The sequence below is a fragment of the Dipodomys spectabilis genome, unplaced genomic scaffold, assembly GCF_019054845.1.
Source record: "Dipodomys spectabilis isolate Male_0828 unplaced genomic scaffold, ASM1905484v1 ptg000042l, whole genome shotgun sequence".
Classification (NCBI taxonomy): Eukaryota; Metazoa; Chordata; class Mammalia; order Rodentia; family Heteromyidae; genus Dipodomys; species Dipodomys spectabilis.
In genome coordinates, this window is record NW_024870719.1 from 16,178,127 (window position 1) to 16,204,821 (window position 26,695).

Below are 26,695 nucleotides of genomic sequence, written 5' to 3' on the forward strand. Positions count from 1 at the left end.
CCGCACTTGACTTCCTTCTTTGGAAAGCAGAGATTTTCTAGCTTCTTCCTGCCCACATATATTCCTCAGCACTTCCCCCTGCCTTCTTTCCCTACAGTCCACTCAGGTGCGGACTTTTAAGGTTCCCAGTGACCTTCACATTGCCAAATCCAGTAAACATCTTTCACTGCTGCCCTTGACATTTAACCATTCACATCTGAAAAAAAGGTCATCCAAATTAATGCTTTCAACAATCCCCTTCTTACAGGTAACTCCCAGATCTCTCACTTGCTTCTGTGTAGCTGTTTACCTGCAGGTACCTCAAACTTCAGATGCCCTAAGTAAGATTTGTTGTCTTTTCACTCACTTCTGCAGAATTGATCCTACTCTGTATCCCCAGTTTGGGCTAGGGACAGCTGCATAGAAACTGGAGTCATATGGAATGCTCCATGTTCTCTTCCTGTTCCATCAGTCAACTGTAACATCTTCAGCCATAAATACTTGATAACCAATCACCCTGCTTAAGAAATAATGTACTTCTATCCAGGTACCAGTGGCACATGCCTGTAATCCTAGTTATTCAGGAGGCTGAAATCTGAGGATCACAGTTCAAAGCCCGCCTGGCAGGAAAATCCATGATACTCTTATCGCCAATTAATCACCAGAAAACTGGAGGTGGCGCTGTGGCTCAAGTGCTTGCCTTGAGCTGAGAGCTCATGGACAGTGCCCAGGCCCAGAGTTCAAGCACCACGACCGACAAAAAAAAGAAATAATGTCCTCTTATACCTATTGCTGTTGACTTTCCTCATTGTTCCTACTGTTTCCTATTGTAGTTTCTAGTGTTTTCTGGACTGGACCCTGTTTGAGTGTTACCTCCATAGCTTGTTGAAATGACATTGTTCCTGAGGGGTTTCCCTGTTGTCTATAGTTCAGCTTCCGAGCATGACTTAGAAACTCCATTATGTAGCCCTTGCCAGCTTTCTCTCTACCTGTGCTGCACTTTGATCTCTGTCACAATTGCTGTCTCCATACTGTCTGTGGTGTTTCACACATCTGGGCCTTTCTTCCTTCCTACAGTTCCTTTAGCCCTTGAATCCCTACTCCGTTTTACCTGGCTGACTTATTTTTTAACCAGTAATTCAGTCTAGACATTCATTCTAATTGGGGGGTCCAGATCAGAGACTCAAAGTTTCTGCACATAAGTGTTATACATCCATTTTCAAATTATTTATCTCTTGTCCCCAGTTAGTTCAGTATTTATATGTTCTTAGGGTCAGGTATGACCATGATCTCTTCAGTTTCTAATTTTAATTCACAGTGAAGTGGCCAATATGTTTTTGATTGACTCCCAATACACAAGATGCTAAAGGAAAAGCACAGTGTGTGTCAGCCTTTATTGTCTATAGTGTGCATTGTATCCTGTGGTTGTCATCAGATACTGAATCATGGCCCTTTGAATCAGAGCTTCGTGAATAGTGTGTGCCATGGCATCCAGCATACAGGGGCACCAGTTTCCTCCCCACGTCCTTGAGATCAGCCAAATCATCCACTGTACCCATAGTTGCTTCTGTGTGTTTTTGACTTGGAAATAAGGGTGATGTACAGTGTTTTAAGTCATCTCCATGAAGAAGAATCTAGGAGGAAAACCAATAGCTTGAGTTCTCAGCAAAACTTGATAAATGCCCAGTAATCTACTATATTCCTTCAATAAGAAGGAAGAAAATGTTAGCATAAATAAAACCATTTTAAGCTGAAATGTCGTTAATTTTTTTCCTGATAATATTAGGCACTACTTCTTTTTTCTACATTGCATCGTTCTTTTCACTTTTTTTGGGGGGGGGGGGGGGCGGGGGCGGTCCGACCGGTCATAAGGCCTAAACTCTAGGCCTGGGCGCTGTCCTTCAGCTCTTCAGCTCAAGGCTAGCGCTCTACCACTTGAGCCACAGCGCCACTTCCGGCTTTTTTCTTTTTGCTTATGTGGTGCTGAGGAATCTAACCCAGGGCCTCAGGCATGCAAGGCAAGTGCTCTACCACTGAGCCACCTTTCCAGCCCTCTTTTCACTTTTTATAACCCTATGTAATCAGCTAAGACTTTGATAATCAGCACCTTTCTCTTAGCCTGCAGCTGTAAGATACTATATATTTTTTGACATCTGAAAGCTCAGACTAATGAAAATCTAAACGACAGCAAATCACAGTGACTATTTGAATGCAGTTTTTTTTGTAAGTATTCAAATAGAGTATTCATTGCCTCTTATACAGAGTTTTGGAGAATTCTCCCCAGTCCCTTGCCTTCTTTGGATGAACATTGAGAATCTCCTATTCTGTGGCTGTAATTTTAGAAGAGCTAAGTAGGATCCAGAACCAGCAGATGTGCTGACAGTTGATGTTTTTCATAGTACCAGACATTTCACCAGTATAAACTATGATGTATTACAGTATTACACAAGTTGGTAGGGATTTTTTTTCTTGGTGACTGTAATGCCAAGAGAACCTATTTTACCCCTTTCTTATTTTCCTGCTTAGCTATGCAGCATTACTGCCAAGTGGAGTTTGTATCTTCTAGTATTAGTAATTTAATGGATAGGGAAAACAGATAAAAGTGGGAAATTTTAAAGGAAATTGGCCCGTTTACCTGCGCTATTTTAGATGCTCACCATTTCATCATTTGGGAGTGAGTTATTACATCCCTCCAACAAATGTTGCATTGCACTTCCCTCATATCCCAACAGGTTCTTTCCAAGAGGGGGAAGGAGTACATCCTGAAGCACATTCCAAACATGCACAAAGATCAGTTTGCCCTGACTGCTTCTGAGGCGCATCTGAAATACATCAAAGAGGCCGTCCGACTGGATGATGTTGCCGTTCATTACTACAGACTGTACAAGGTATAAATGCACCAAATGCAGGGCTTCAGAGAGGCACCACCCTGAACAAGATTTCATGAACTCTCTTGAAAATTGTACTTTCCTTTTAAAAGAGTTTGGTTGAACTGTCCTGGGTTATCACAGCAGTCTGAGAAGCGATGGTGCTTTTCTTCTAGCTTAGAAGCACGGGGGAGTGTTTTTTTTTATATTTCTAATAGTGAGGTAACAAATGGCTGTTCATTGTAAATCTGGCTTTTCTGTAATTATAGAATGGTTTGATTTATCCTATCCATATTGGCTTTTCTGCTTTGAGGAGCAACATTTGCAACTAGTTTTCTCAATACTGTGTAATGGCCTTCTAACTGAACCCACGCTTGTATTGTGTTCATTAATTTTAAGAACATCACACAACAACTAATGTTTATGGAGTACTGTGCTTATTCATATTTTATATTTGTCTTTTTAAACTTCCTCGTAACTCTGTAAGAAAGGAAATGCAAGCTGGGTGTTGGTAGCTCACGCCTATAATCCTAGCTACTCAGGAGGCTGAGATCTGAGGATCATGGTTCAAAGCCAGTCCGGGCAGGAAAAGTCAGGGCACACTCTTATCTCTCAATAAACCACTAGAAAACCAGAAGCAGTGCTGTGGCTCAAGTAGTAGAGCACTTACCTTGAGCTATAGAGCTAAGGGATAAGGCCTAGGGCCAGAGTTAAATTACTCACTAAGTCTAAAAACTAAGTGACAAAGCCAGGATTCAACCTATGGCAGAAGTGTGAATGGTATATCAGATACTAGTTGGAAACTATCTCTCTTGATACTAATTGGGATCTAGACCACAAAATTTTGGACTGTGTCTGTTATAAAGAAGGAATACTATAAAAATACTATAATAGACCTGTGAGGTAATGAATCTGAAGTAACAGGAATGCCTAGCACATTAGTGAGTGAACAAAATATATTAATTGTTTTCTGCCTTATTTGCTGAGGAAGCGTGCTATTTATTTAATGAATACTACTAACAAAATAAAATCCTCATGCTTGTAATCCTAGCTACTCAGGAGGCTGAGTTATGAGGATCATGGTTTGATGTCAGTCTAGGTAGGAAAGTCCATGAGATTCTTATCTCTAGTTGAGCACTAAACAGCCAGAGTAGAACTGTGGCTCATGCAGTAGAGTACTGTCTATGAGCAAAAAAGCTTCATAGGCAGTGCTCAGGCCCTGAGTTCAAGCCCTAGGACTAGTACCAAAAATAAAGAATCTTCTACTAAAGTAGATATACCTAATTTATCTGTTTTGTAAAACATGTAATTTTCCAAATCTGCTTCCTGTGTGGTTCTTCCATGTTACATAGAAAATGGCTTTCTTGTCTGCTTAAAATAAGATAGTTAAAGTATAACTGAAGTAGGTGAATAGACATTGTTACTTGATGTTAAGCTGTCATTTCTTTGCAGAATTTAAGTGACAGCCATTAAATGTGCTTCATTTAAGGGTTGCTGGTTGGAGTGGAGAAAAGTTAGAGAAGACGAGAAACATTCTGAAACAATTGTTTTATGCTCATTTGCCACCTCATACCTGTACAACCAGGATTTTTCTGAACATGGTCTTATTTCAGAAAGCAATCAGTTCTGCCCTGAGAAGGACAGTTGGCCAACATTTAGATGGTTGGATTGCTTTCTCCTCTTACACATTGTACTATATGCGCCTTTCTCAACATAAAAAGACATTTCATTTTGTTGTGAAAAACCACTGTCCAAATCATGAAAAATAGGCTGTCTTTTCTTTATGCCAGGCAAGGATACGTTTTCTAAAAATATTTTTTTCCATGTCCATGAAAAAACTGACATTAAGCCTAATGAAGACCCACATACATAATGAAAATATTTTAGTTATTAAGTAACTTTATCTTCCAATTTGAACTTCATACTTTAGAAATTCTTATTATAAATGAGCACTTAAAAGTTATGGTCAAATTTGAGTGCATTTTTTAAGCACTAATACTAGGGCTTGAATTTGGGGCTTTATCCTTACTAGGCAAGTACTCTACCACTTAAGTGATGCCCCAAGCCCCCTTTTGGCTCGGATTACTTTTGCTCTGATAGTGACCTCACTTTTTTTTCTTGAGCTAGCCAGGACTGTGATCCTCCTAATTTTAGGCTACCCACCACAATGGGATATCAGTTGCATGCTACCACACCTTCTTTTGTATTGAGATGGGATCTTGTGAACTGTTCGCCTGGACTGATCTGGAACTGCAGTCTCAGCTTCCTGCCTAACTGAGATGACCCAAGGGCATGCTACAACTTGTAGCTATTCACTGAGATGGGGTGGTTGGGTGCTGACTAACTTTTTGCCCTGGGCTGACCTCAAACTAATCTCTTCCTCCCAAATAGCTAGTATAATAGGTGTGAGCCACTAACACCAGCCTTGAGTACATTTTCAATTGTACAGTTTTTCCCTTATGCTTGTTGAGAGTTAGTAAACCATACTTTATTGTTTCGCTAATAGAATGGTTTATCAGGTTGGCAAGGAACAATTAAACTTTAAAAAATAATACTGAGGTTTGAACTGAACAAACTATGATTTGAATAGAGTATTTACTAGGTAGGTAGTCTCGCACTTGAGCCTCCAACCCTTTTTTTGCTTTCAATTATTTTTTTGATAGGGTCTTACATTTCTTCCCAGGGATAGCCTTAGACCACAGTACTCCTACTCCTGCTTCCCAGGGAATACAGATGTGCACCACTACACATAGTTTGAACTTTGAAAATAAGAAGACTTTTGTTATCTGTGGGCATATTGTGTCAAGGAGACCATCATTGAGGAAAAAAAAAAAACTACAAATGCTCAGGATGCAGACATTAGTACTGTGGTATGAATACTTGATTCATTTTCTTCAGTTTGCCACTCAATTTCCACTAAAGATACATAACCTTGCAACATATAGAACATTTCCATTTATCAGTTAATTTAAGCACACTGCATTCTCCTTGGCTTGCGAGAAGGGATTTCCATAAATTTTTACTTGTTTGGGGGCACTGTTTGCTTTTTGAGAGGCAAAATTTTCACAATACACTTGTCTGTAGTATTGGCTTCAGGCTCAAGGAGCTAGGACATTTGCCCAAATTTAAGTTTGATCCATCTCAGACTATAACTATGACATATGAGACTTAGGATTCTAACATCTAATGAAAGACTTAAGCATAAAGTAGAAGGTAAACAACAAAAAAACCCAGCAAAAATATTTTTGTCTATTGGAGTTTTCAGGAACCTAAGTATTTACAATATTGTCAGACATGAGTATAAATAATATGGTGAAAACACTTAAAACTTTGAAATCTAAGAGTTAAAAATGCAGCATTTATCTTTATTGACTTGTAATATGTGCTCAAGATTTTCTTAAATCTTGTAGGAAACAAAGGTTATAGAAAGATGAGCAAATTTATTTAAGTCAAAAACTTTCTATTTTGGAAATTTTTCTATTTCTTTGGTACTGAATTTTTCATTATAGAAGAAAATGTTTCTTCATAAAATTTTATTCTCACAGGATAAAAGAGAAATTGAAGCTTCACTGACTCTTGGATTGACCATGCGAGGAATACAGATTTTCCAGGTTGGTAAATGAGAAATAAGTGTCAAATGGAGTCAACTGTGTTTTGCCCTTAGAGTGAGCCCCTATGGGCTAGCACAATCTCAATAGTCCATTTCCCATTACTGTTTCCTGCCTATCTAGTGAAGATGTGGATGTTGTAGGATGAATGGAGTTTCTCAGACTAGTCCAACAGTAAGCAATGATTAGCCCAGGTTTATCACTAACAGATCATTAATATCCAACCATATTTCTTTGGTATCATTGATCATCCATATGTCTTTTATCCCCTGGATAACTTTAGTAACTCTGGAAAGAAAATTGTCATTTTAATATGGAGTCTTACCAGATGTTTTAATTTCCGCTGTACATTTCTGATAAAACTTGTCCCTGAATAAACCATAACTGTCAGGTTCGCAGGTGGGATGTGGTTATCCTGCAGCCATCTACCAGGACAGAGGGTATCTTTCTGTAAGATATATAAATATATAAGCGTGTATTATCTTTGTCGTAGGCAAAATACTAATTATAAAAGTCTGAGTCCCTCATCACACCTCATGAATATCTGAATCTTTTCGACTTTTTATTTAAATTTAAGGATAGGCCAGAAGGGAAAAGCTTGCCTTAAAAAGGCCAGTTAATGTGTTCACACAGGAACCAAAAGCTAAAGAATTTTTCACTAGGCTTTTAATTACTATCTGCACTTCTCCAAAGAGAGTTGAGGAGCTCTTTCAGATTTTAATTGCTGAATTTTGGTTTTCTCAGAGAGAAGTCAGAGCTAGTTTAAAGTATCATTTTTCCTGTTAACTCTATCTGTATTTTTTAATTCATTCCACAGAATCTAGATGAAGAGAAACAACTACTTTATGATTTCCCCTGGACGAATGTTGGAAAGTTGGTGTTTGTGGTAAGTTTAAAATAACTCATTAAAAGTCCCACAGGATATTTTTGTAAATATCTACTGAGATGTTTATTTATTTTTTTTTTAAATACTGTGTCATACACAATAGTTGTCACTCTTTTAAATAACTAAAGCTGAAGGCAATTTCTTCAGTTCTTATCCATAGTATACTTAATCTTATAGCAAGAGAATGTACTAATTTTAATTTGCACATCTGTTCCTTGCCACGCTACCCTTAATTATGCTGGTGGTGGCAGAAGAAATGTAATGGGAAAAGTATAAGTTGAGTTCATCAAGTAGAATTACCATTTTAAAAAAATCCTGTCGCAGAAGGATGGGAAAATAGAGAGCCGTAATCACAGGGTAAATTGCTCTTACTATGGAGGTTGTCTGGTTCATTTGGAAGTTATTTCTTTTGAGCAAAGAATGAAGAATGATATAAAAAGTTGTTCCTATTAATATCAGACTATATAAAACTCATCATTATAAAAAAATCTACAATAAGTAACAGGAAAAATACTTTTATTTTTAGAATATTGAGACTGATACACTTTTAGAGCAAATTCTTGGTTTTTTTCCCCCAGCTGTTTCTCTATTTGGTCAAGTATATATCCATTTTTTTGGTAGAGTTCAAAGAATTAGTATTGTGGTGTACAGCTAGTGGTCACTGAAATCCACAGTACTGCTATGATAGGAAATAACTGGGAAAAGTACACAAAGAAAGGGGAGGATATGGGATTATAAGCATGTACTCCTTCCTACCCTGTAGGCAAAGGGCTTGTATAATTTAAGGGCTGCCTGGCACATAGAATACGGTGCTGACTCCAAAAGGACCTGGTACTGGCCTCACATCACCTTCATTTCTTAGTCATCATTCCATCTGACCTCACTTTCTCTATACGTGAAGTGGTACCTGACCTGCTCCCTCCTCACTGCCAACCTGAAAGGATTTGAGCTGTTGGAAAATGAGCACATCATTGCCCCACTCACCTCTTTTGTGGATCAAATCCAGAAGTAATAGATTGCATGTATGAAGCTGAGTTTCTTTAGGTGCTGGCCTCAGTGCTTCCTGAGTATCAGACATCAGCCTTATCTATGGAGCTGGTTAAAGAATACAGATTTATGGATCTTATTCTCATCCCCAAGAAATTTGATTCACTGGGGCTAGAACAAAGTCTAAGGAATCATCTATTTACCAGATGATTCTTCTCTCAGCCAACTCATTCCTACCTTAGATTGGTGGTTTTGAGCATGTGACTTTACCTCTCTCTATATATATGGTAATTCTATGCATCTATCAGAAGGAGTGGCATCCATTTGCAAGGAAATGGAAAGATTTCACTCATATTGAGTGAAGCAAGCCAGACCCAAAGAAATATAGATCCCATGGTTTCCCTTATTTGCAATAATTAGTGTACAGCTAGGATAATCTTAGCAGATCAGCAGATTAGCTTAATAGCTATGTACATATGACCGTATAAGATGATATTAAGTGAAATGAACTCCAAGACATGGACATGAGGTTTTTATTGTACTGTGTGATTTCTTGTTTCTTTTGTATGTTCTTCCCATTATGGTATAGCCTCTGTTGTCACTGTATTTGATTTTGGTACTCTGGTATTGTATATACATTGATTTGAATTAGGGAAGGGAAGGGGAACAACAGAATGGTGAGATAAAGGACAAGGGGGAACCAACACAACAGCAATATACACAAGACAATATGTTGGAAATAATCTGTACAACTCGGGGAGGAGGGAGAGAAAGTAGGAGAAAACTGAGGGGAGGGGTAACAAGTTGGACAAGAAATATACTTATTACCTTACTTATGTAACTATAACCCCTCTGTACATCACTTTGACAATTAAAAAAAAAAAGGGTGGACTTTTTTACGTCACCCATTGATGACATTCTTTCTCTTACCCATTCGTTGCCCCAACTATCAGCTCCCTTTTTTTATTCAACTGTTGTTTTCCATTTTTTAAGCCCCAAATAGCCTGCATTGTTTCACTGTCATTGCTGTTTCCTTCTCAGCCTTTATCATGAACTACAATTGCTTTTTGTTTTATTTACAATCTTTCCCACTGGGATGTACTCCATGAGGGTGGTAGGGGTTTTGTCTGTCTTATTCATTGCTATTTTTCCAGGGCCCCACACAGTATTTGACACAGTATAGCAAATGTTTAACAAATAAGCTTGTTTATCTCTTGCAGAATGTGTCTTTCTGTGTGCTGTTAGGGTTCTGGGCTTGCATCTGAGGGACTTTCATGGTAGGCTCTTCTCTGTTATACAAACACCCTGTCCAAATGGAGAGGCCACAGATAATCCCTAGCTGGCCCATGTAGTCATTGTTTCCTGAAAACCATTGCTAGACACTTTGCAGAATTTTTTTGTCCTCTGTCCTGTAACATCTTTGGAAAGAAGAAACTATTTTCAGAGAATTTTAAAGTGAGCTTTATGTGTCTATTGGAATGTAGTTTTATACGATAAAATGAGAATTTTGTTTCTTGATTCATGATTTTCCTTTACAGGGAAAGAAGTTTGAGATTTTGCCTGATGGTCTGCCCTCAGCCAGGAAGCTTATCTACTATACCGGGTGCCCCATGCGTTCCAGACACCTCCTACAGCTTCTGAGCAACAGTCACCGCCTCTACATGAACTTGCAGCCTGTCCTGCGCCACATCCGGAAGCTGGAGGAAAATGAAGGTATCACAGGGTCCTGGGGGCAGGGGAGGCAGATGGTGCCCCTGCTGGCCCATCTCTGGCCTCTCTATAGTTGCCATGAACCAGCATTTTAAGCTCCTGAAGAATGGTGTTGGAGAGTCGCATTCTAGAAACTCATTTGCACTTCTGTTTACATCCAGCCCTGGAGGCCCACCAACCACAGCACCTCTTCAGAATCTCTGAGGCTAAAGCTCCCCACACCTGACTCTAAAATCCTTACAAAAAGCACAAGGCAAGGATTTATCTGCATCCCAGATTTTTATCTACATCTCAGGGCTCTGTGTATGCCTCGACCCAATTAGTGCTGTTATCCACAGCAGTTTGGATTTTTTTTCAAAGTCATTATTCCTTAGGTTAAAGTGACAATAAAGGTGGGTCACAGAAGTGTCTCCAGCCTCTCTAACTGACATCTCAAAGGATCTCAAGTCTGACCCCATAAGAATGACAAACAAAAGAGGGGGACATCACTGTTCTGAGGACTTTGTCTACTAGTCCTGTGGGGGCTTTGCTGAGATTTAGTTGGAATGGAGCCTTCTATTTGGGGACCCAGAGTACTAGGCCCTGAAAGGAAGACAGCATAAGGAAGAAGACAGTACTAGAGTTTATAACCACATACTTTAACTACAATATTACTCTCAAAGTTAGCCTCTATTTTGAGTTATGGCATTCTGGGGTTCCTCCATTTATCACATCTCAACTTCTAATCCCTCAAAATGCTTTTTCCATATTTACTTAATTTACAGTGTTTCCAATTTGTTTTAAAAAGTGATGTGGTAATTCTTGGTGTAGTTAGATCTATGGCAGTCCAATTAGATTAGACCTGGGGTGGGGCTTGGACCTTGAAATGCAGATTCCTATCTTAGGTCTATATCTGAAGCAAGTTTTGACCCATCCTCTTGCCTTCCTTTGCTGCAGAAAAAGGATGAATGTCCTCTCCAAAACAAAATCTCCTGAAAGAAGTTTGTGCATTTAACTGATTTCTCTCAGAAGCTGACTCTCAATCCAAATGGGATCTTGTTTGAGATTCCCTGAGAACTCAGCAGTGATTAGAACATCCCCCACTCCCCACTGTCTGACACTGAACTGGCTCTGTCTTTGTGAGAATTCGGTGTAACTGTCAGGTGTATTGGCTTCTGCTGCTGTCAGACTTCCAGCTCTTCCCATGCTGACTCATCCGTGGAACAAATATATCTCCCTCTTGCTGACATGAGTGTTAAGAAGTCATCAGCTTGGGAGCTGTGAGAATAAAGTGACTGAATTAGGTGTAGAGCCATGATTTGCCAAATCGGCCTCATTCTGAAGTGGCTGCAGTGGCGCAGTGAGAGGTGAGAAATTCGTTGATTTCATCAGCTGAGAGAGCTGATGGAATATATTTAGTAAATTATAATTTGGCAATTTAGATGGCCACAGGGAATCCTTTATTGCCTAGAAAAGTTAATGACTCTCCTGTGTAGGTTGGTCCTAAGTTACAAAGACATTTGAGCCCTACAGAACAGGGCTTTGTCCATTGCTACTAAATACCAAGTGTATTGGGGGCCTACGTGAGTAGTTTATTCTGTGCTCCAGTAATAAAATAGCACAGGATGGGTAATTGACAAATCATGGGAATGTCTTTCTCTCAGTTTTGGCATCTGCTAAGGGCTTCCCTGCTGTGTTTCATCCATAAAGGCAAGGAGAAGAAGCCAGGCTCCCCTTTCACAAGGAACTCACTTCCATAATAACTGTATCAGTCCATCCATGAATTTTACAGCAATAATTACATTTCAACATGACTTTGGGAGGGAATAAACATTAAAGCCGTAGCAGTAGGAGAATGAAGGAATGATAAAGATCTGACTTGGATCTTTTATTTCAATAAATTCAGATGTATTCCTCATTTGCCCTGAAGAGGTAATTTCAGGTCTAAAGACCAAAGATTTTCTGAGCTGTATTTGGTCTGAATTCTTTTATCTCCCTTACATATATGGGCTTTATGATTTCAACAAGAAAAGCCCTGTTCTTGCCATTTATTTCATATAGACTGTTTTTCCCCAGTAAATTTCATTTAGAGTCACCTTGTCTAAGGCACTGTTGAAGTATTTCATAGTAGTTAATGATCACAGAATTCTTCCATAGCATTTAAAAGAGAAGGAAAAACATGCCTGTGTCCTTAAAAATTTGAGTAAACAGAAACCAGAACATATTCTTAGGTCCTAGGTCAAGAGGTCACATTTATTACACCCAGTTCTGAAGTTATATGTGAAAGACTCTGGTCTCTGGGCTTTTACAGCAGAGGGAATAAAAAGCCTACAGGCATGTTGATGACTTGCACAGTAATATTGTGTTGATTTGGAAAAAGCTAGCTTCTATTCTGCATCCTGGCCTCTTCCCTTCTCTGGTGAACCGATGATGATCATACTGCAGGGCTACATTCAGACTTCAGGACCACACGTGATTTCACTCCACCAAGAAACAAGACTGTTGTATCTATTAATGATCAGGCTCCTGAGAGTCCAGTTATTCTACTAGGTAGCAATTTCTAAAATAACACCTATCTAATAGTCCCCACATGTGCTCCATTTTTAACATTTTAAAAATAATGTGTCTTTTCTCATCAGTATTAAAAAGGTGAGGAAACTAATCTGTTACTTATACATTTTCTGAAACACAAAAGCAATTTTTTTTATCCATTGTGTTTCTACAGCTCAGTTGTAACTTTGCACCTTAATGTATATGTGTACTTTAGTATTTGGTAAGAAGGGCTTCCTCATGTCTGGCTTTCCAATATCTGTCTGTCTGACACCCCCATTGAAACTTAAGTACAATAAATAACAGCATGAACTTGCTAAATCAAAGTAATTTTATTAATCAGAGGTCAATGGAGTATAAATAATCAAACTAGTAGTTTTATATTTCTGTTTTATAAATAGGTGATAAAGGCTCACTATTTCAGCCTTAATGGAGGAAAACTGTCTTATATCAAAGAAAATCTAAAGTCTGAAAGAAATTTTCAGAACAGTTTTACCTTAAATTACATTGAACATTTAGAGGTAGCAATGGACCACATTTAACAAATGGAAAAATAAAGTGAAATGTAATCAGCATCATTCCATTTATGACATAGTCTTGGGTGTCAGTGTTTTTCAATTGTCTGTAGAGAAGGACCAGATTTTTTTTTTTAATCTATGCTGTTGAATGATACTTTAGTAGAAAACAGCATCACATTAGTGTTTGTCATGGTAGTGTCACCTTGTTCTAGAAGTTTTTAAGTATTCTAGACTTATTTCATTGTGGAACAATAGCATTTGGAGACAAGAAATAGTCTGTGACTACACTTTGAAAAGCACTTTTCAATATTTGAAGCTTCAGACTCGGCAATTCACAGCGTCCTACCTTCCCCCAACCTGTACTGCTATGTTGGTTCCATTCATGTCGCAGTCTTCCTTAGTCCTCCAAGTTCTCAGCACTTCTCCGTCACTAGATTCCCAGTGGGAAATCACACCTGCTCTTGGCCTGATGGCTTACTAAGCCGGCCACCCTTTCACCTGTCTTTGTTGAATCTGATGATTTCTGTTTTCACCACAGAGAAGAAACAGTACCGGGAATCATACATCAGTGACAACCTGGACCTGGACATGGACCAGCTGGAAAAGCGGTCACGGGCCAGCGGGAGCAGTGCGGGCAGTGTGAAGCACAAGCGCCTGTCCCGTCATTCTACTGCCAGTCACAGCAGCTCCCACACCTCAGGCATTGAGGCTGACACCAAGCCCCGGGACACGGGGCCAGAGGACAGCTACTCAGGCAGCGCCATCCACCGCAAGCTGAAGACTTGCAGCTCCATGACCAGCCATGGCAGCTCCCACACCTCAGGGGTGGAGAGCGGTGGCAAAGACCGCCTGGAAGAGGACTCGCAGGATGATGGTAACAGCCATGCCCCATCACTGGCTCCCTTCTTTCTGTAGTCTTTTCACTTGCTGGTTCTGTGGAATTGAGGTCTGGGAGCAACTTAAGTCATGCAGGTAGAAAAGAGGTGTCTTACTGTCTGCACAGTGATTTGGTTGAGTTGCTTGTGTTTGTGAACAGAGCATGCCTCCAGTCCATGTCTTTTGCACCCATAGGCTTGACTATTTATAGGAAGGAAGTAAAGTGGAGCTTACTCTTCTCATTCTCAGATTAAATAAGGCTGGAGTTAGGACCATAGAGTGAAGGGCAGAGATATCTTGAACTTCTGCCTCCTGGCCTAAAACAAACAAACAAAAAGGTTCTCTTGGGGCTCAGGTGGTAGAGCACTAGCCTAGGAATAAAAGCTCTAAACCCCAGTACTAGTCTAGGTTCCAGGTTTAAAAAAAAAAGAGAACTCTTTCTGTGAGCCAGAAATATTTGATTCTCAGACATGCAGTTAATTAGTAAAGTGTTTCTTAAGGGCCTCTCATATAGCCAAAGTATAGGGGAATATAAAAGGAATAACATCCCCTAGCTGCTAGGAGCTTAAGGGGATAAGACAGGATCTATGGCTTGTGTCAGCCAAACTTAGCATTTGTGTGACTTTCTAAAGTTTTTTACTGTCTCAGATAAATGCTATTATATTTAAGTGTGTGAAAACAAATACTGACTCTTAAGGAAAATTGCAGAACTGTTTGATTTGCCTTAATTCCCCTACAACCTAAATGGATATCAAAGCAAGTAATTAAGTACCCTGGGGGGCAGCTATTGGCAGAGAGGAACTTCATGAATGTCTCCTTTGCCTTGTCAGCAGCCCTTGCTAGGCAAATGGCCCATTGAGCTCAGTTTGCCCTTTGTCATCTTGGTAGGATCATAGGTTTTCCTCTTTATTAAAAAATAAAGAAGAATTGATAAATCATGATATTAGAGGTTATGCAGAGAACACAGCAGTACTGAGAAAAGAAAAGGAAAGCAAATAGCAACCTTGGAATTGCCTCTGGAGTTTCCTATTGAGGAGGAGTCTCATTAGCAAATTAATTTTTCATTTCAGTTTTTGGTGGTACTGGGGTTTGTGTTTGGTTGTACTCGTACTCAGGGCCACTTGCTTGCCAGACAGGTGATCTACTTCTGAGTTGTACCTCCAGTAGCAAATTTATTTTCAACTATGAATGTTTATATGGCTTTCTACCCAAGAGGACTGTGTTCTTTACTGCTGTTTGTGTCACTGAGTATCTTTTCCTCCTTCTGTGTCAGAAATAGAGATGTTGGTTGATGACCCCAGGGATCTGGAGCCAATGAATGAAGAAGAGTCTCTGGAAGTCAGCTCTGACATGTGCATCTATATTACAGAGGACATGCTCCTGTCCAGGAAGCTGAACGGACATTCTGGTGAGCTCTTAGAGCAAGCTCTCTCCCTGAGGTAGTAGATTATCCTGGACCCAGTGATAGGTGCCTCCAAAAATAGAAGGAAGGAGTGGAGGCTGTAGATCAGAGCAGCCATGGAACAAGAGCCACTCCAGGCCACTGTGTTAAACTGCAGGGCAAGTGCCTTGAATAGAAGAAAAGAAGAGAAACCACCTAATGCATCTGGAGTGGATCTTGGAGATTCTCCAGTCTATAGAAGAATCGATATATTAGAACGACAAGTGCTAGAACAGAAGTCAGGCCTCCATGTCTGGGAAGGAAGATATGAGAGCAGCCGCTTGTTCTTCATATATTTCTGTGTTTGCTTTTATAAGACTATTCATTTTGTAATTTTAAATAGAAACAATAGGATTTCTCTTTTTAAAATGATGCACAAACATATTTATTGAAATTTATAGTAGCAATAAGAGGAAAAACAATGAATGGCTGCTATCATCTGTTCGCATAAGAGAAAGTTATAGGCCATTACATGTAAGCTCTTTAAGCAATATATAATATAAGAAAGATGAGAACACTACAGAGTATACAAAAGCATTATTTATAATAACAAAATAATATTCTAGTCACTTTTTCTCTGGATGACAGGGTTATAGATGATTCCATGCATCATACTAGTTTTCCAGTTCTTGACCATGTGAGCCCATAGGCACTGTTTTGGAAATACTCACTATAGTACTTTAGATCTAGTAGATTGAGTAGAGATGAGGGAAACTACTGTCCTCTTTCCTGTTGAAATATACTGGGAGTGTGGTCTGAGCCTTGAGCCACCAGCCTTGGCTCTAACTTTTTCAGTGGTAGATGTGTGTTTGGAGAAGAGTACTTGCAGACACCATAGCCAAGGGAGCATCTGCCAAGGAATCTTTAGAGAAACCACACCACATGCTAGCCAGTGCCCAAGCCTTTGAGTTCCGATGAAGATTGGTTCCTGTGAAGATTTAAGGATCTTCCAGAGATGTGGGCCTTTGTGCCTCCAGAAAGTCTTGCAAAAGAAGTGCGTACCAAACCCCAGATGTGAGCAGCATAACCTGAGAGTATTTAAACCATCTATGAGTAGCCAGGCATGCTTTCACATCTGTTTCAATTAAACTAATTGTTGAACCCTCAGTATATGCAAGGCATACATTAGGCTGTTGTTAACGCAACCTTCAATATATGCAAGGCATCTGTTAGATCAAAATGTTATGCTACCAAACAGTAAAGGAATGGAACAGAAAAAGCTACTTCAAAAAAAAAGAAGAAGAAAGAAGAAAAAGCTATTTCTAAATGCTATTAGTAGCTGACTAAAAGATTACCAAGGTCCTTTTCATTTGTACTTTTCAGTAGAAGCCATTTAGCCTTGTGAACCTAGGACTTGACTTGCTTACTTTTGCTTCATCCATTAGCAAGAAAAATGTCAGTGGTATTCACTCATCTCCAGTAAATCATTTTGGCTTCTGAAACATTTTAAGGGTTGCTTCACTCATATGCTTGCAGAGAAATATCAACCCTAGATTTCTGTCTGAAAATTTAACAGGTTTTCCCTAGGCCCTGATGTGATTAAGAACTACGCTGATCTCAGAGACCAGAACTGAATTCTCACCGTGACCTCCATTTTGAGCCCTTCCCACGGTGTCTGCATCTCCCAGCAGATGCTCCTCACCCTTCACTTGCACTCACTGTCTAATGGCCAGGAAAACGCTAGTGAATAGCTGCTTTTATCAGCCCAATTTCATGAGAGAAGACTGAGACTGAGGGAGATTAAGAAAATGGCCAGAATTTTCTGGTCAAAATCTAGCTCAGACCTATCTGACTACAAAGATCTAAGTTCTTACCCACTGCATTTCCCCAGCAAACCAAACCTACGTGGCTGTATCAGTGTTAGTGAGGTGTGGAATGGGGAATGGTCTTTTATCAGGTAAAGATAAACACTGCACCTACAGTCTTTGTCTTTACTTCAGTCATAAATGAGACTCTGAACTCTTTCCTGGACTCCCCAGGACTATTTCCTGCAAGAGAATCGGTGCCATCCTGCTTGTCAGTCACCAAAGAGCCACAGATAACTCTATAGTACTAGTTCTGTTTGACATTCCCAGGAGCTATGTATGTCAGCATATGTGGGAAGAAGTGGGAAGAATTTGAAATATCCACTGTTTGTCTCTCTTTTACCTCAGGATTGATTGTGAAAGAAATTGGTTCTTCCACCTCCAGCTCTTCAGAAACAGTTGTCAAACTTCGTGGCCAGAGTACTGATTCTCTTCCACAGGTACTAAAACTTGTAAAGTAGTAACTAGAGCTATGGGAAAATTTTAAATACATTCTCATTTTATTCTGATTTTTTTTGCTAGTTCCATTTATGTTGGAATTGGCTTTTCTTTGGATAAATTGTGTACTTAATTGCTCACTTGGTATCAGTGGAAACTTGAAATAGATTAGTTGTATGTGTCCAAGTATGATACATGGCTGTGTCTGTGTGGCATTACTGCCTCTTTGTGAGTGTGTTATGGCAGAAGTGTTTACACACCTGGCTACTTCTTTAAGATGGAATTTTCAGAGTATGGTAAACCAGAGCATGATGATCTGGTTAAGCTATTAAAATGTCAAAAAGCATGTATATAATTCTCTGAAACTCATGGTTTTACCATTTGGATTTCATCTATAGCTAGTACCCATTGCTACTTTCTAAGCACTCCCTCCTCTGTGCCTCTCATTCATTCCTGCATTCATTCATTCATTCATTCAGTGATGTTGAGGATTAAACTCATAGCCTCATGTTTAATAAGTAGGTGCTCTACCACTTAGGCCACTGTGCTAGCCCCTTTTTGTGTTGGTTATTTTTCAAGATAGGATCTTGGATTATGCTTGCGCCAGCCTGGACTGTGGTCCTGCTATCTGTGCTTCCCTTTGTCACTGGTATGACACAAATAAGCACCACTTCGTCCAGCCATTGTTTCCCCCATATTGTTGGATGACAGATATACACCACTGCACCCAGACATAGATCGAATGGAGTCTGATGAACTTTTCTGCCTGGTCGTCTCAATCACAACAATCCTTCGATCTCCCTCTGCCTCCCAAGTAGCTACAGTTACAAGCTTGAGCCACCACACTCAACCCTATACCTCTCTTTCTTGGGCTCTGTGTTGTTTTTTTCCTTTCTAAAATAAAATTTTCTTTCTGTTTCTGGCAGTCTTTGTCCTACTTTTAACTCCTTTCCTTTTTTTTAATTTTATTTTTTTGTCCAGGTGATGCACAGAGAGGTTACAGTTACATATGTAAGGTAGTGAGTATATTTCTTGACTAACTTGTTACCCCTCTCATTTTCTCCCACTCTCCTTTCCCCCAACCCTCCCCAAGTGGTACAGATCATTTCCAACATATTGTCTTGTGAGTATCACTGTTGCACTGGTTCACCCTTTGTCCTTTGTCTCACCATTTTTTTTTTTTTTTTGTCGGTCGTGGGGCTTGAACTCTGGGCCTGGGCGTTGTCCCTCAGCTCTTCCAACTCAAGGCGAGCGCTCTACCACTTGAGCTACAGCGCCACTTGTCTCACCATTTTGTTGTTCCCCTTCCCTTCCCTAATTGAGATAAATAGATATATATAATACCCAGGGCACCAAAATCAAATACAGTAACAACAAACAGAGGATATACTATAGAGGAAGAACATACAGAAGAAACAAAAAAGTCACGTAGTACATTAAAAACAACAACAAAGAAAAACCTCTGTGTAAATGTCTTGGAGTTCATTTCATTTAGCATCATCTTATATGGTCATATGTACATAACTATTGAGCTATTCTGCTCATCTGCTAGAACAATCCTAAACATATACTATTACAAATGAGGGAAACCATGGGATCTATGTTTCTTTGGGTCTGGCTTACTTCACTTAATATGACTTTTTTCCAAGTTTTTCCATTTCCTTGTGAATGGGACAATGTCATTCTTTCTGATGGAAGCATAGAATTCCATTGTGTATATATACCACAGTTTCTTCATCCCTTCATCTACTGAGGAGCATCTGGGTTGATTCCATATCTTAGCTATGGTAAATCATTCTGCAGTGAACATAGTTGTATTGGTAGCTTTAGTGTGGCCTTGTTTGTGGTCATTTGGGTAAATGCCTAGAAGTGGGATTGCCAGGTCATAGGAGAGCTCTATGTTTAGTCTTTTGAGGAACCTCCATACTGCTTGCTTTTAACTCCTTTTTTTCCTTTTCTATTTCCCCTTTCTTTCCTTTTATTTAAAGTAGCCATACTTTGAACATGAGCATATTGTTTTTTTCTCTCTGAAAACTAAGTAATCTGCAAGCCTATGTATACATGAACAGGTCTTCTTAGAGCCCAAGCACTAGAGCCAGACTCACTGCATGACACCCAGCTTTGACCTCAGTGTTAACTGCTGAACAGCAATGTCCCTGTGGCCCAGCCTGGGGGCAGATTCTGCACCTCTAACATAGGGACATTAGTGTGTGTGCCTTGGGGACTTTTGAATGGTTCTGTGTGTGAAAGCCTATTGTAGCCTGGAAACACTCCATCAGTAAGAGCTACCATTCTGTGTGGGAGTTGCCACTCAGTTGTGCTACTTCTAACAAAATATCCTCCTGGAACTTCTGCCTAAAGCGAAAGTGGCATCTTATTCTAACAAGATTATCCTTTGTGGTTCTCAACAGCAAAAGCTTAGAGGTATAAGGGTGATTTTCTTTAACCCATTCATGTTACTATCTAATCCATGAAAAACCATTTTATATTTCCTACCAGTACCACTTCTGGGAATAATGAGGTTGAAAGTCTGTCACCTGTTAGTTGGTACAGGACAGGGCCTCTTTGAGGGCTCAGGAGCTTCCTTTGTCCCCTAGTGATTCTCTCCCAACTTCTTTTGTACTCTACTCAAAAACTGTGGCTCTTTAAAACATCCTTCTTCAAACTGTGTTTCTTGAGTGATAATTAGATTATTTTTTTCATTTCTTACTAAAATAACAGACATCTGCGTAAGAGTGCTGCCACAGCTTAGTGCAAAAAAACTAATGGTAGTGTTTACCTTTTATTTGAAGGTAATTGCTCAATTTCTGAAATTCTGGGAATAGATTCCTGTGAGATTTGTATCTTTGTTTAATTTATCTACAAAATGGAGAGAATAAGGAATAACATGCCTTGTAGGACTGTAAGAAAGTTGAAGTCGCTTATACACACTATTTAAGTCAGCACATAGTGTTCAGAAAATGTTAACTGACATTGGTATTGGTAGTGATAGTAGTGGTTTTATATTTCCCAGAAACCACAGGTTGGAAACCACTTTGTGACACATAATATTTTATGCAGCTTACCTCTTTGCAGGGCAAATACAGTCACCAGTCACCATTCCCTTATTCATAAAATTGTCTCAACTTTTCCTTCTTTGGCAGACTATATGTAGAAAACCAAAGACTTCCACCGATCGACATAGCTTGAGCCTTGATGACATCAGACTTTACCAGAAAGACTTCCTGCGCATTGCAGGTCTGTGTCAGGACACTGCTCAGAGTTACACCTTTGGGTGTGGCCACGAACTGGATGACGAGGGCCTCTACTGCAACAGCTGCTTGGCTCAGCAGTGTGTCAACATCCAAGATGCTTTTCCAGTCAAAAGAACCAGCAAATACTTTTCCCTGGATCTCACTCATGACGAAGTTCCAGAGTTTGTTGTATAAAATCCACCTGCCAGCCGCCGTTGCAGACAGCTTTGCTGCCTGCCAGAGACTGTGGAAGTCCTGAGTTCTTTACGGATTACTTGTGCCATATTTTCTTCGCCCCAAACATAGCTCTTTCTTTATAATATTTGTGACGGAAACAAAAGCCTTGGGACAATTGCACTTTAAGTATTATGCAGATGTAAAAGAACTACCGAGAATGTACAGCAAGACAAGTGCCCAGATATGTGTTGACCCTTCAGAAGGAAATGTGCTTTACTGATTACCAAGCCTTAGACTACTGGGCTGTGGTGTTTGTTCAGCTGTTGTTTTTCAGTTCAATTACATTTTTTTTTTTAACTTCATGAAAAAATGTTAGGCTTATTTGTTTTCTTGTATTTTTTTTTTACTACTCCCTTGTGAAGTGCTTGTTATTTGAGGGAGGAGTGAGGGAAGGTCTTCTCTTCTTTGAATGGAGAGATGATTGCTTAATATACAGCTGTTGCTGCCTCACAAGCTGTCCCAAAGTGAACACTAACAAAGTGGTCATGGTCACATGGTTCTAGCAAGCCAAAGATGCTCCGAGCAAGAGAAGATGTGGACTAAGCAACAACCAGAAGACTGTGCATGACTTTTCACCTGTCAGTGCCACGGTATCCTTGTTGCTCTTCCAGAAAAGTCTAGGGTTCAGTTGAGTTCCTCACCTGAGTAACAAATCTGCTGTGTTCATGGCAGTGCATTTTGAGGGTTTACAAACCTGACATTTGTCAGAGTGATGGAAATGTCTTAGAAAATGTTTATGCTTTGTGATGTTTGGTTCGTGTTGTTTTTCGGTTATCAAGAACAAATGAGAGTAATGCTAGTTTCTTCTTGATCAAAATACTTTATATATGTATATGTCGTACATACATAAATATGTGGGATTGTGTGTGCTTATGTTTCAAGCTCACTGACTCTTCATTTTGGCTTCCATGACTATCTTGTATACCCAGTTCCTTTTTTAACATTGAGACTGTCGCTGAGCGCCGAGTGAATGATGCCTAGACAATCACTTGATATGTGCAGTTAAGAATGACTTCTTTCTCATGTGCCTTGGGCCATGATTCTCAACTCGTATTGCATAGTAGAAATTTTTGAGGAGCTTTAACAAAAATAAACCTTGATACCTAGGCCCCACTCCAGACCAATGAGAGCAGCCGTTTGTGGGTGGGACCAGGAAAAATGGCCTTTTTGTCCTTTTGAGTTTTTCAGATGGAGTTAATATTGCAACAGAACTGAAGACCACTGATCCAGAGGGTGTCTCTTTTATTAATTTTGAAGTCCAAGTATATAGAAAATGCAGCTGTATCAGAAAGGGCCATTTGTTAGACAGTTACTGCAGTGCTGCTGTGATGACAGATCATGAAATCAAGTCAGGAGGATGGATGCTCAACCTGCGATGTACAGTGAAAACGTTGCTTGAATTTCAGGAGAGAACTTCATAGCACAATGTCTTTCTATGAGATATTTTTAATGATTTAGTATTTTACAACATTTGTTTACCATATTTTGATACACCATTTTTGCTATCTGCCAGGTTTTATTAAAAAAAGAACTATATATTATTTTCTAAAGAAACAGTCATATTTTTGTACAAAATTCTGTTTTCAAGTAACAAAGAAGTAGATTTAGGGGACTGCAGAACATAGGCAGTGTTGTTGCCGTGGATGGGAATCAGTATTATTGAAAAAGGTGGCCATACAGCCCGCCCTGTGCTGCCTCTGAGCATGTTACACGAGCAACAGAACCTCATCCAGAAACTGACACTTCAAAAGGAAATCAAAGTTCTGTATAGTTCTGTATTCATGAAATTATTTTGTTTTTGTAAAACGCTTTAAAAGAACCAAAGTTTCAGATATCAGAATGTATAAAAGTATCTCAGTCTCTATAAGAGGGAATAAAGTATGAAGGGACCATTTAATGGCTATTCTACTTCTGAGTCATTGAATAATCCAACATTTCCTATAGATCCTGGTGAAGTTTGTATTGGACAGAGCCCAGATAATAATGCAGTGCATTTCCTTAGCTCTTAGCATTCTTGCAAACATAAAGAACAAAGAAAACATTATTTAATTGAACAGGTAGTGCTTTATACTTTATTTTCTCTCAACATCAGCCAGAACCAGGTTTTCAGGGTTTTGCCAGTATTGTTGGTGGTTTTGCACACCTTCTTTCTAATTGGATTTATGAATAATCTTAGGAGTTTTCAAAAGTAGAAGATGCAAGGGAACATTTTTGCCTTTTGATCCACTGTTTGCAGCAAGATTATATATATATATATGTATATGTATATGAAAATCCACTTTGAATAATCTACCTTTTGTATTTGGAGATTGTTTTAAAAAAATAAAAAAGGAAAATAAAAGTATGAAGCTGTTATTTATTCTGCATTAGTTACATTTCCATTGCTAGTATACCAATTTGGTATGTGTTGCCTCTACACGTCATCTACAATTGTATTTACAACAATGAGCTTTATATCTACATTTACTGTAAATAGTCCTTTCTGTGAAAGGATCATTATACGGGGATGATACCAAAAGTATGTAAAAAGAGACTGCATTATTTTGTAATTATTTCTTATAGGTGTTTCATGGTAAGAATAGTAGTTAATAAAGTTACTTTCGTTGCCTTTAAAATGTCTTTTATTATTAGTGTTCTCAGTGGAGCAAGCACGAAGAAGTGATTGTGTTTTGTGGTTTTCTGTCCCATAATGGAGCACAGTGAAGGGCATAAGGGACCCACAGGATAAATTCCAAGCACAGCAGCCTCAGATGGTTATAGACATAGATGACGCTAAGCACTACCATGTGCCAAGCCCTGTCACGTGTATTAGAACTGCCTATGTTATCCTCCTTCCCACCAGGCAGATAATGCTGCTGCTGTCAACTTGGAGGGATATGAACCTACAGGGAAAATCTAGGAGGTGGTGTGTTAGTCAGCCACTATCCTATTCCTTGTATGGGGCTAAACACACTGCTTTTAATTTGGTTTTGTTTTCTTTTGTTTTTCTGGGCACTGTTGGTCCTTGCCTATAATCCCAGCTACTCTAGAGGCTGAGATCTGAGGAACATGGTTTGAAGCCAGATGGGGCAGGAAAATTCACAAGACTTTTTGTCTGTGTGCTAGTCCTGTGGCTTGAACTCAGGGCCTGGGTGCTGTGCCTGAATTACTTTTGCTTAAGGCAGAATAAATAGAACCCTATGTCTACTTCAGGCTTTTTTTAAATTGGGGATAAGAGTGTCACAAACTTCATTGCCTGGACTGGTTTAGAGCCACTATCCTTAGATCTCAGCCTCCCGAGTAAAAGCAAGCAGTTGCTTTCACAAGACTGAATGTGACACATTCACATGACATAAAGGAAATTGCCCAGCACTGTGAGTCTATAGGTAGATTCTGAAAACTCCCTAGCTTTTTCCAAAGGGAAATCCATTACTTCCTTTTCACTCAGTTTTTCTTGACTAAAATAAAGATGATGATTCAGAGAGCTGTTGGAGAACTAGTGAGACAGTGGGTAAAATCTGCCCCGATGAACAGGTGAGAGAGGGAGGTTTCAAAGTTTCTACCAGATATTTAGCTGGTATGGAATAGCTACCTTTGAACATTTGGAAGCCAGTCTCCTAAACCAAAGTTTTCCACTTAGGACTTTTGCAGAATATCTGGTAAAGTTAAGTAGATTGAAGTCAACGGAAGAAAATGTCACTGAGCATTTGATACTCCACACATATGATCTTCACAATCTTTCAAAGGACAGTTACCCTCATTGCATAGACCCAGACCCTACAGTTAGTGAGCAGAGGAGAAAAATTTTAAGCCCAAGTATGTCTCCAAACACTTTTTCTATTACATCTGCCATGCTACTCAAGTGCCCTTAGTGAGAGCTCAGAACCTAACAGAGAAGACACACTAATAGGAAAGTGAAACTTATTGGGGATTTCCAGTCTTTTTGAGACACCTGCTATGTGCCAGACTCAGGCATTGCTTAAGCACAGAGGCAGTAAGGACCTGAGGATGGAATTGGAAGGCCAAAAGATCAGGGATAGCTTGCATCTGTCCCTGCAGAATTAGAAGCTACAGATGACAGCAGTCATTCAGGGACCTGTGAGGAGTCCTGGGGACCCGCGGTTAGTGTGAGAAAACAGTCTGGTCAAGTAAGGCCTTGGGTCCCAGATGAGACATCAAAAGAGTTATAAAAGGAAAAGGGTGATGTGCTTGGGATTTGACAGAAACAATAGGTGCTGTTCCTTCAGCAAGTGGAGGGGCAGAGAGGGTAGAGATACAGAGAGGGGTGTGTATTCAGGGGCTGGCAGCAAGGAAACACCACACACACACACACACACACACACACATCTCTAAATACTAGAGAAATAGGCAATTTTCTTGTAGTTGGCCAAATTCTTGGAAAGACTAAAGTACTGCTTTCTCTTATAAATTGAAAGCTATTTTGCATGTACACATTATTAAAAATTGGCACAATGACAGCTGTGTCTCTAGTCTGTAACATGGTTCTTAACTGACTGCACATCAGAGCAGAGAACATGGAAAGGCAATGTCCATGGCCCGGCACAGAGCTTGGAAGTGACTGAGTCTGGCATGGTTCTGCAGGTTATGCTAATGCACACCGGACCTGCAACCCACAAGTCTGTCACTGAGCATGAGCAGTATGAGTGTTCAGACCAACCCCATATATGTTCTAATTCAGTATGTTTTGTGAGCATGGAGTTATTCTCTTTTGTCCATACAGCTGTCAGAGAGTGAACCAAAGTTGAAGTAGATCCTTGAACTCACGGCTTCAGGAAACTGGGATGCACCTCTGATCTGTAACTCAGGGTTTATACACATGAGACCATTGGGATAAATAGGAGGTTGGAACTATGGAAGTAAACTCACATGGATTTTAAATCCTTTCCTGTCACTGTTTTCTTTGCCTTATTTCTCAGATGTTTCCTATAAGTTGATCCCCACACAGCCGTAATGAAAATGAGTAAGCTGAATCCATTCGGTCTTCAATTTGTCAGACCTGCATTTGGAGCTAATAGAGGAGCCGACTTCTGTGAAGCTCTGCTTCACTGCGTTGAGCCAGTGCAGGAGTGCAGGTGAAGTTATACACTCTCAAGAGATTAATCGAAGTCTTAAACATGGCACAGCTATAATTAACTATCTCATTACTTAGGGTGGGTGTTTATCCATCTGGTGTCAACTATTAATCAGTCGAGGTCTCAGTTTATTACTGTCATGAATGCAAGAGATATATTTCATTAAAACAGACAGCTCGCGACTTAGGAAGGAATGCTATTCCAAGTTTACTGCTAAATTGGTTGGTTGACATTTAGAACACACGTCCCCAACTTCCCAAAGCCACAAATGCTTGTTTAACCCAGAGATATTATTAGAGATATTTCTCCCCTGTGCGTTAGAAACCATCTGTCATAAGAAGAGGACCATGGCATAAACAAGGTAAGTGGAGGGACCGCCACCTCCCAATGGAAAGTGATAATAGACCTTGAACACTTTGATCTCAGGTGTTGTGTCTCTATGTTCATCTATAATGAAAGTAGCAAAGGGAGAAGCCTGGCTGGGAAGGTGGCTCAGTGGTAGAGCGCTT

At 39.7% G+C, this 26,695-nt stretch overlaps 1 protein-coding gene across 2 annotated transcripts in view; it reads left to right on the forward strand.

Moving 5' to 3' along the window:
• The window catches only part of Frmd6 (FERM domain containing 6), an 80,302-nt gene extending 56,844 nt beyond the window's left edge, over positions 1 to 23,458 (forward strand). For both annotated transcript variants that reach the window (XM_042677885.1, XM_042677886.1), the window contains exons 7-14: positions 2,712 to 2,867; positions 6,392 to 6,457; positions 7,272 to 7,340; positions 9,866 to 10,040; positions 13,623 to 13,958; positions 15,234 to 15,368; positions 17,555 to 17,646; positions 20,788 to 23,458. In XM_042677885.1, coding sequence (XP_042533819.1) covers positions 2,712 to 2,867; positions 6,392 to 6,457; positions 7,272 to 7,340; positions 9,866 to 10,040; positions 13,623 to 13,958; positions 15,234 to 15,368; positions 17,555 to 17,646; positions 20,788 to 21,072 — 1,314 coding nt within the window. In that variant the 3' untranslated portion in view covers positions 21,073 to 23,458. The remainder of the gene's footprint in view (positions 1 to 2,711; positions 2,868 to 6,391; positions 6,458 to 7,271; positions 7,341 to 9,865; positions 10,041 to 13,622; positions 13,959 to 15,233; positions 15,369 to 17,554; positions 17,647 to 20,787) is intronic.
• Positions 23,459 to 26,695: the final 3,237 nt, after the last annotated feature.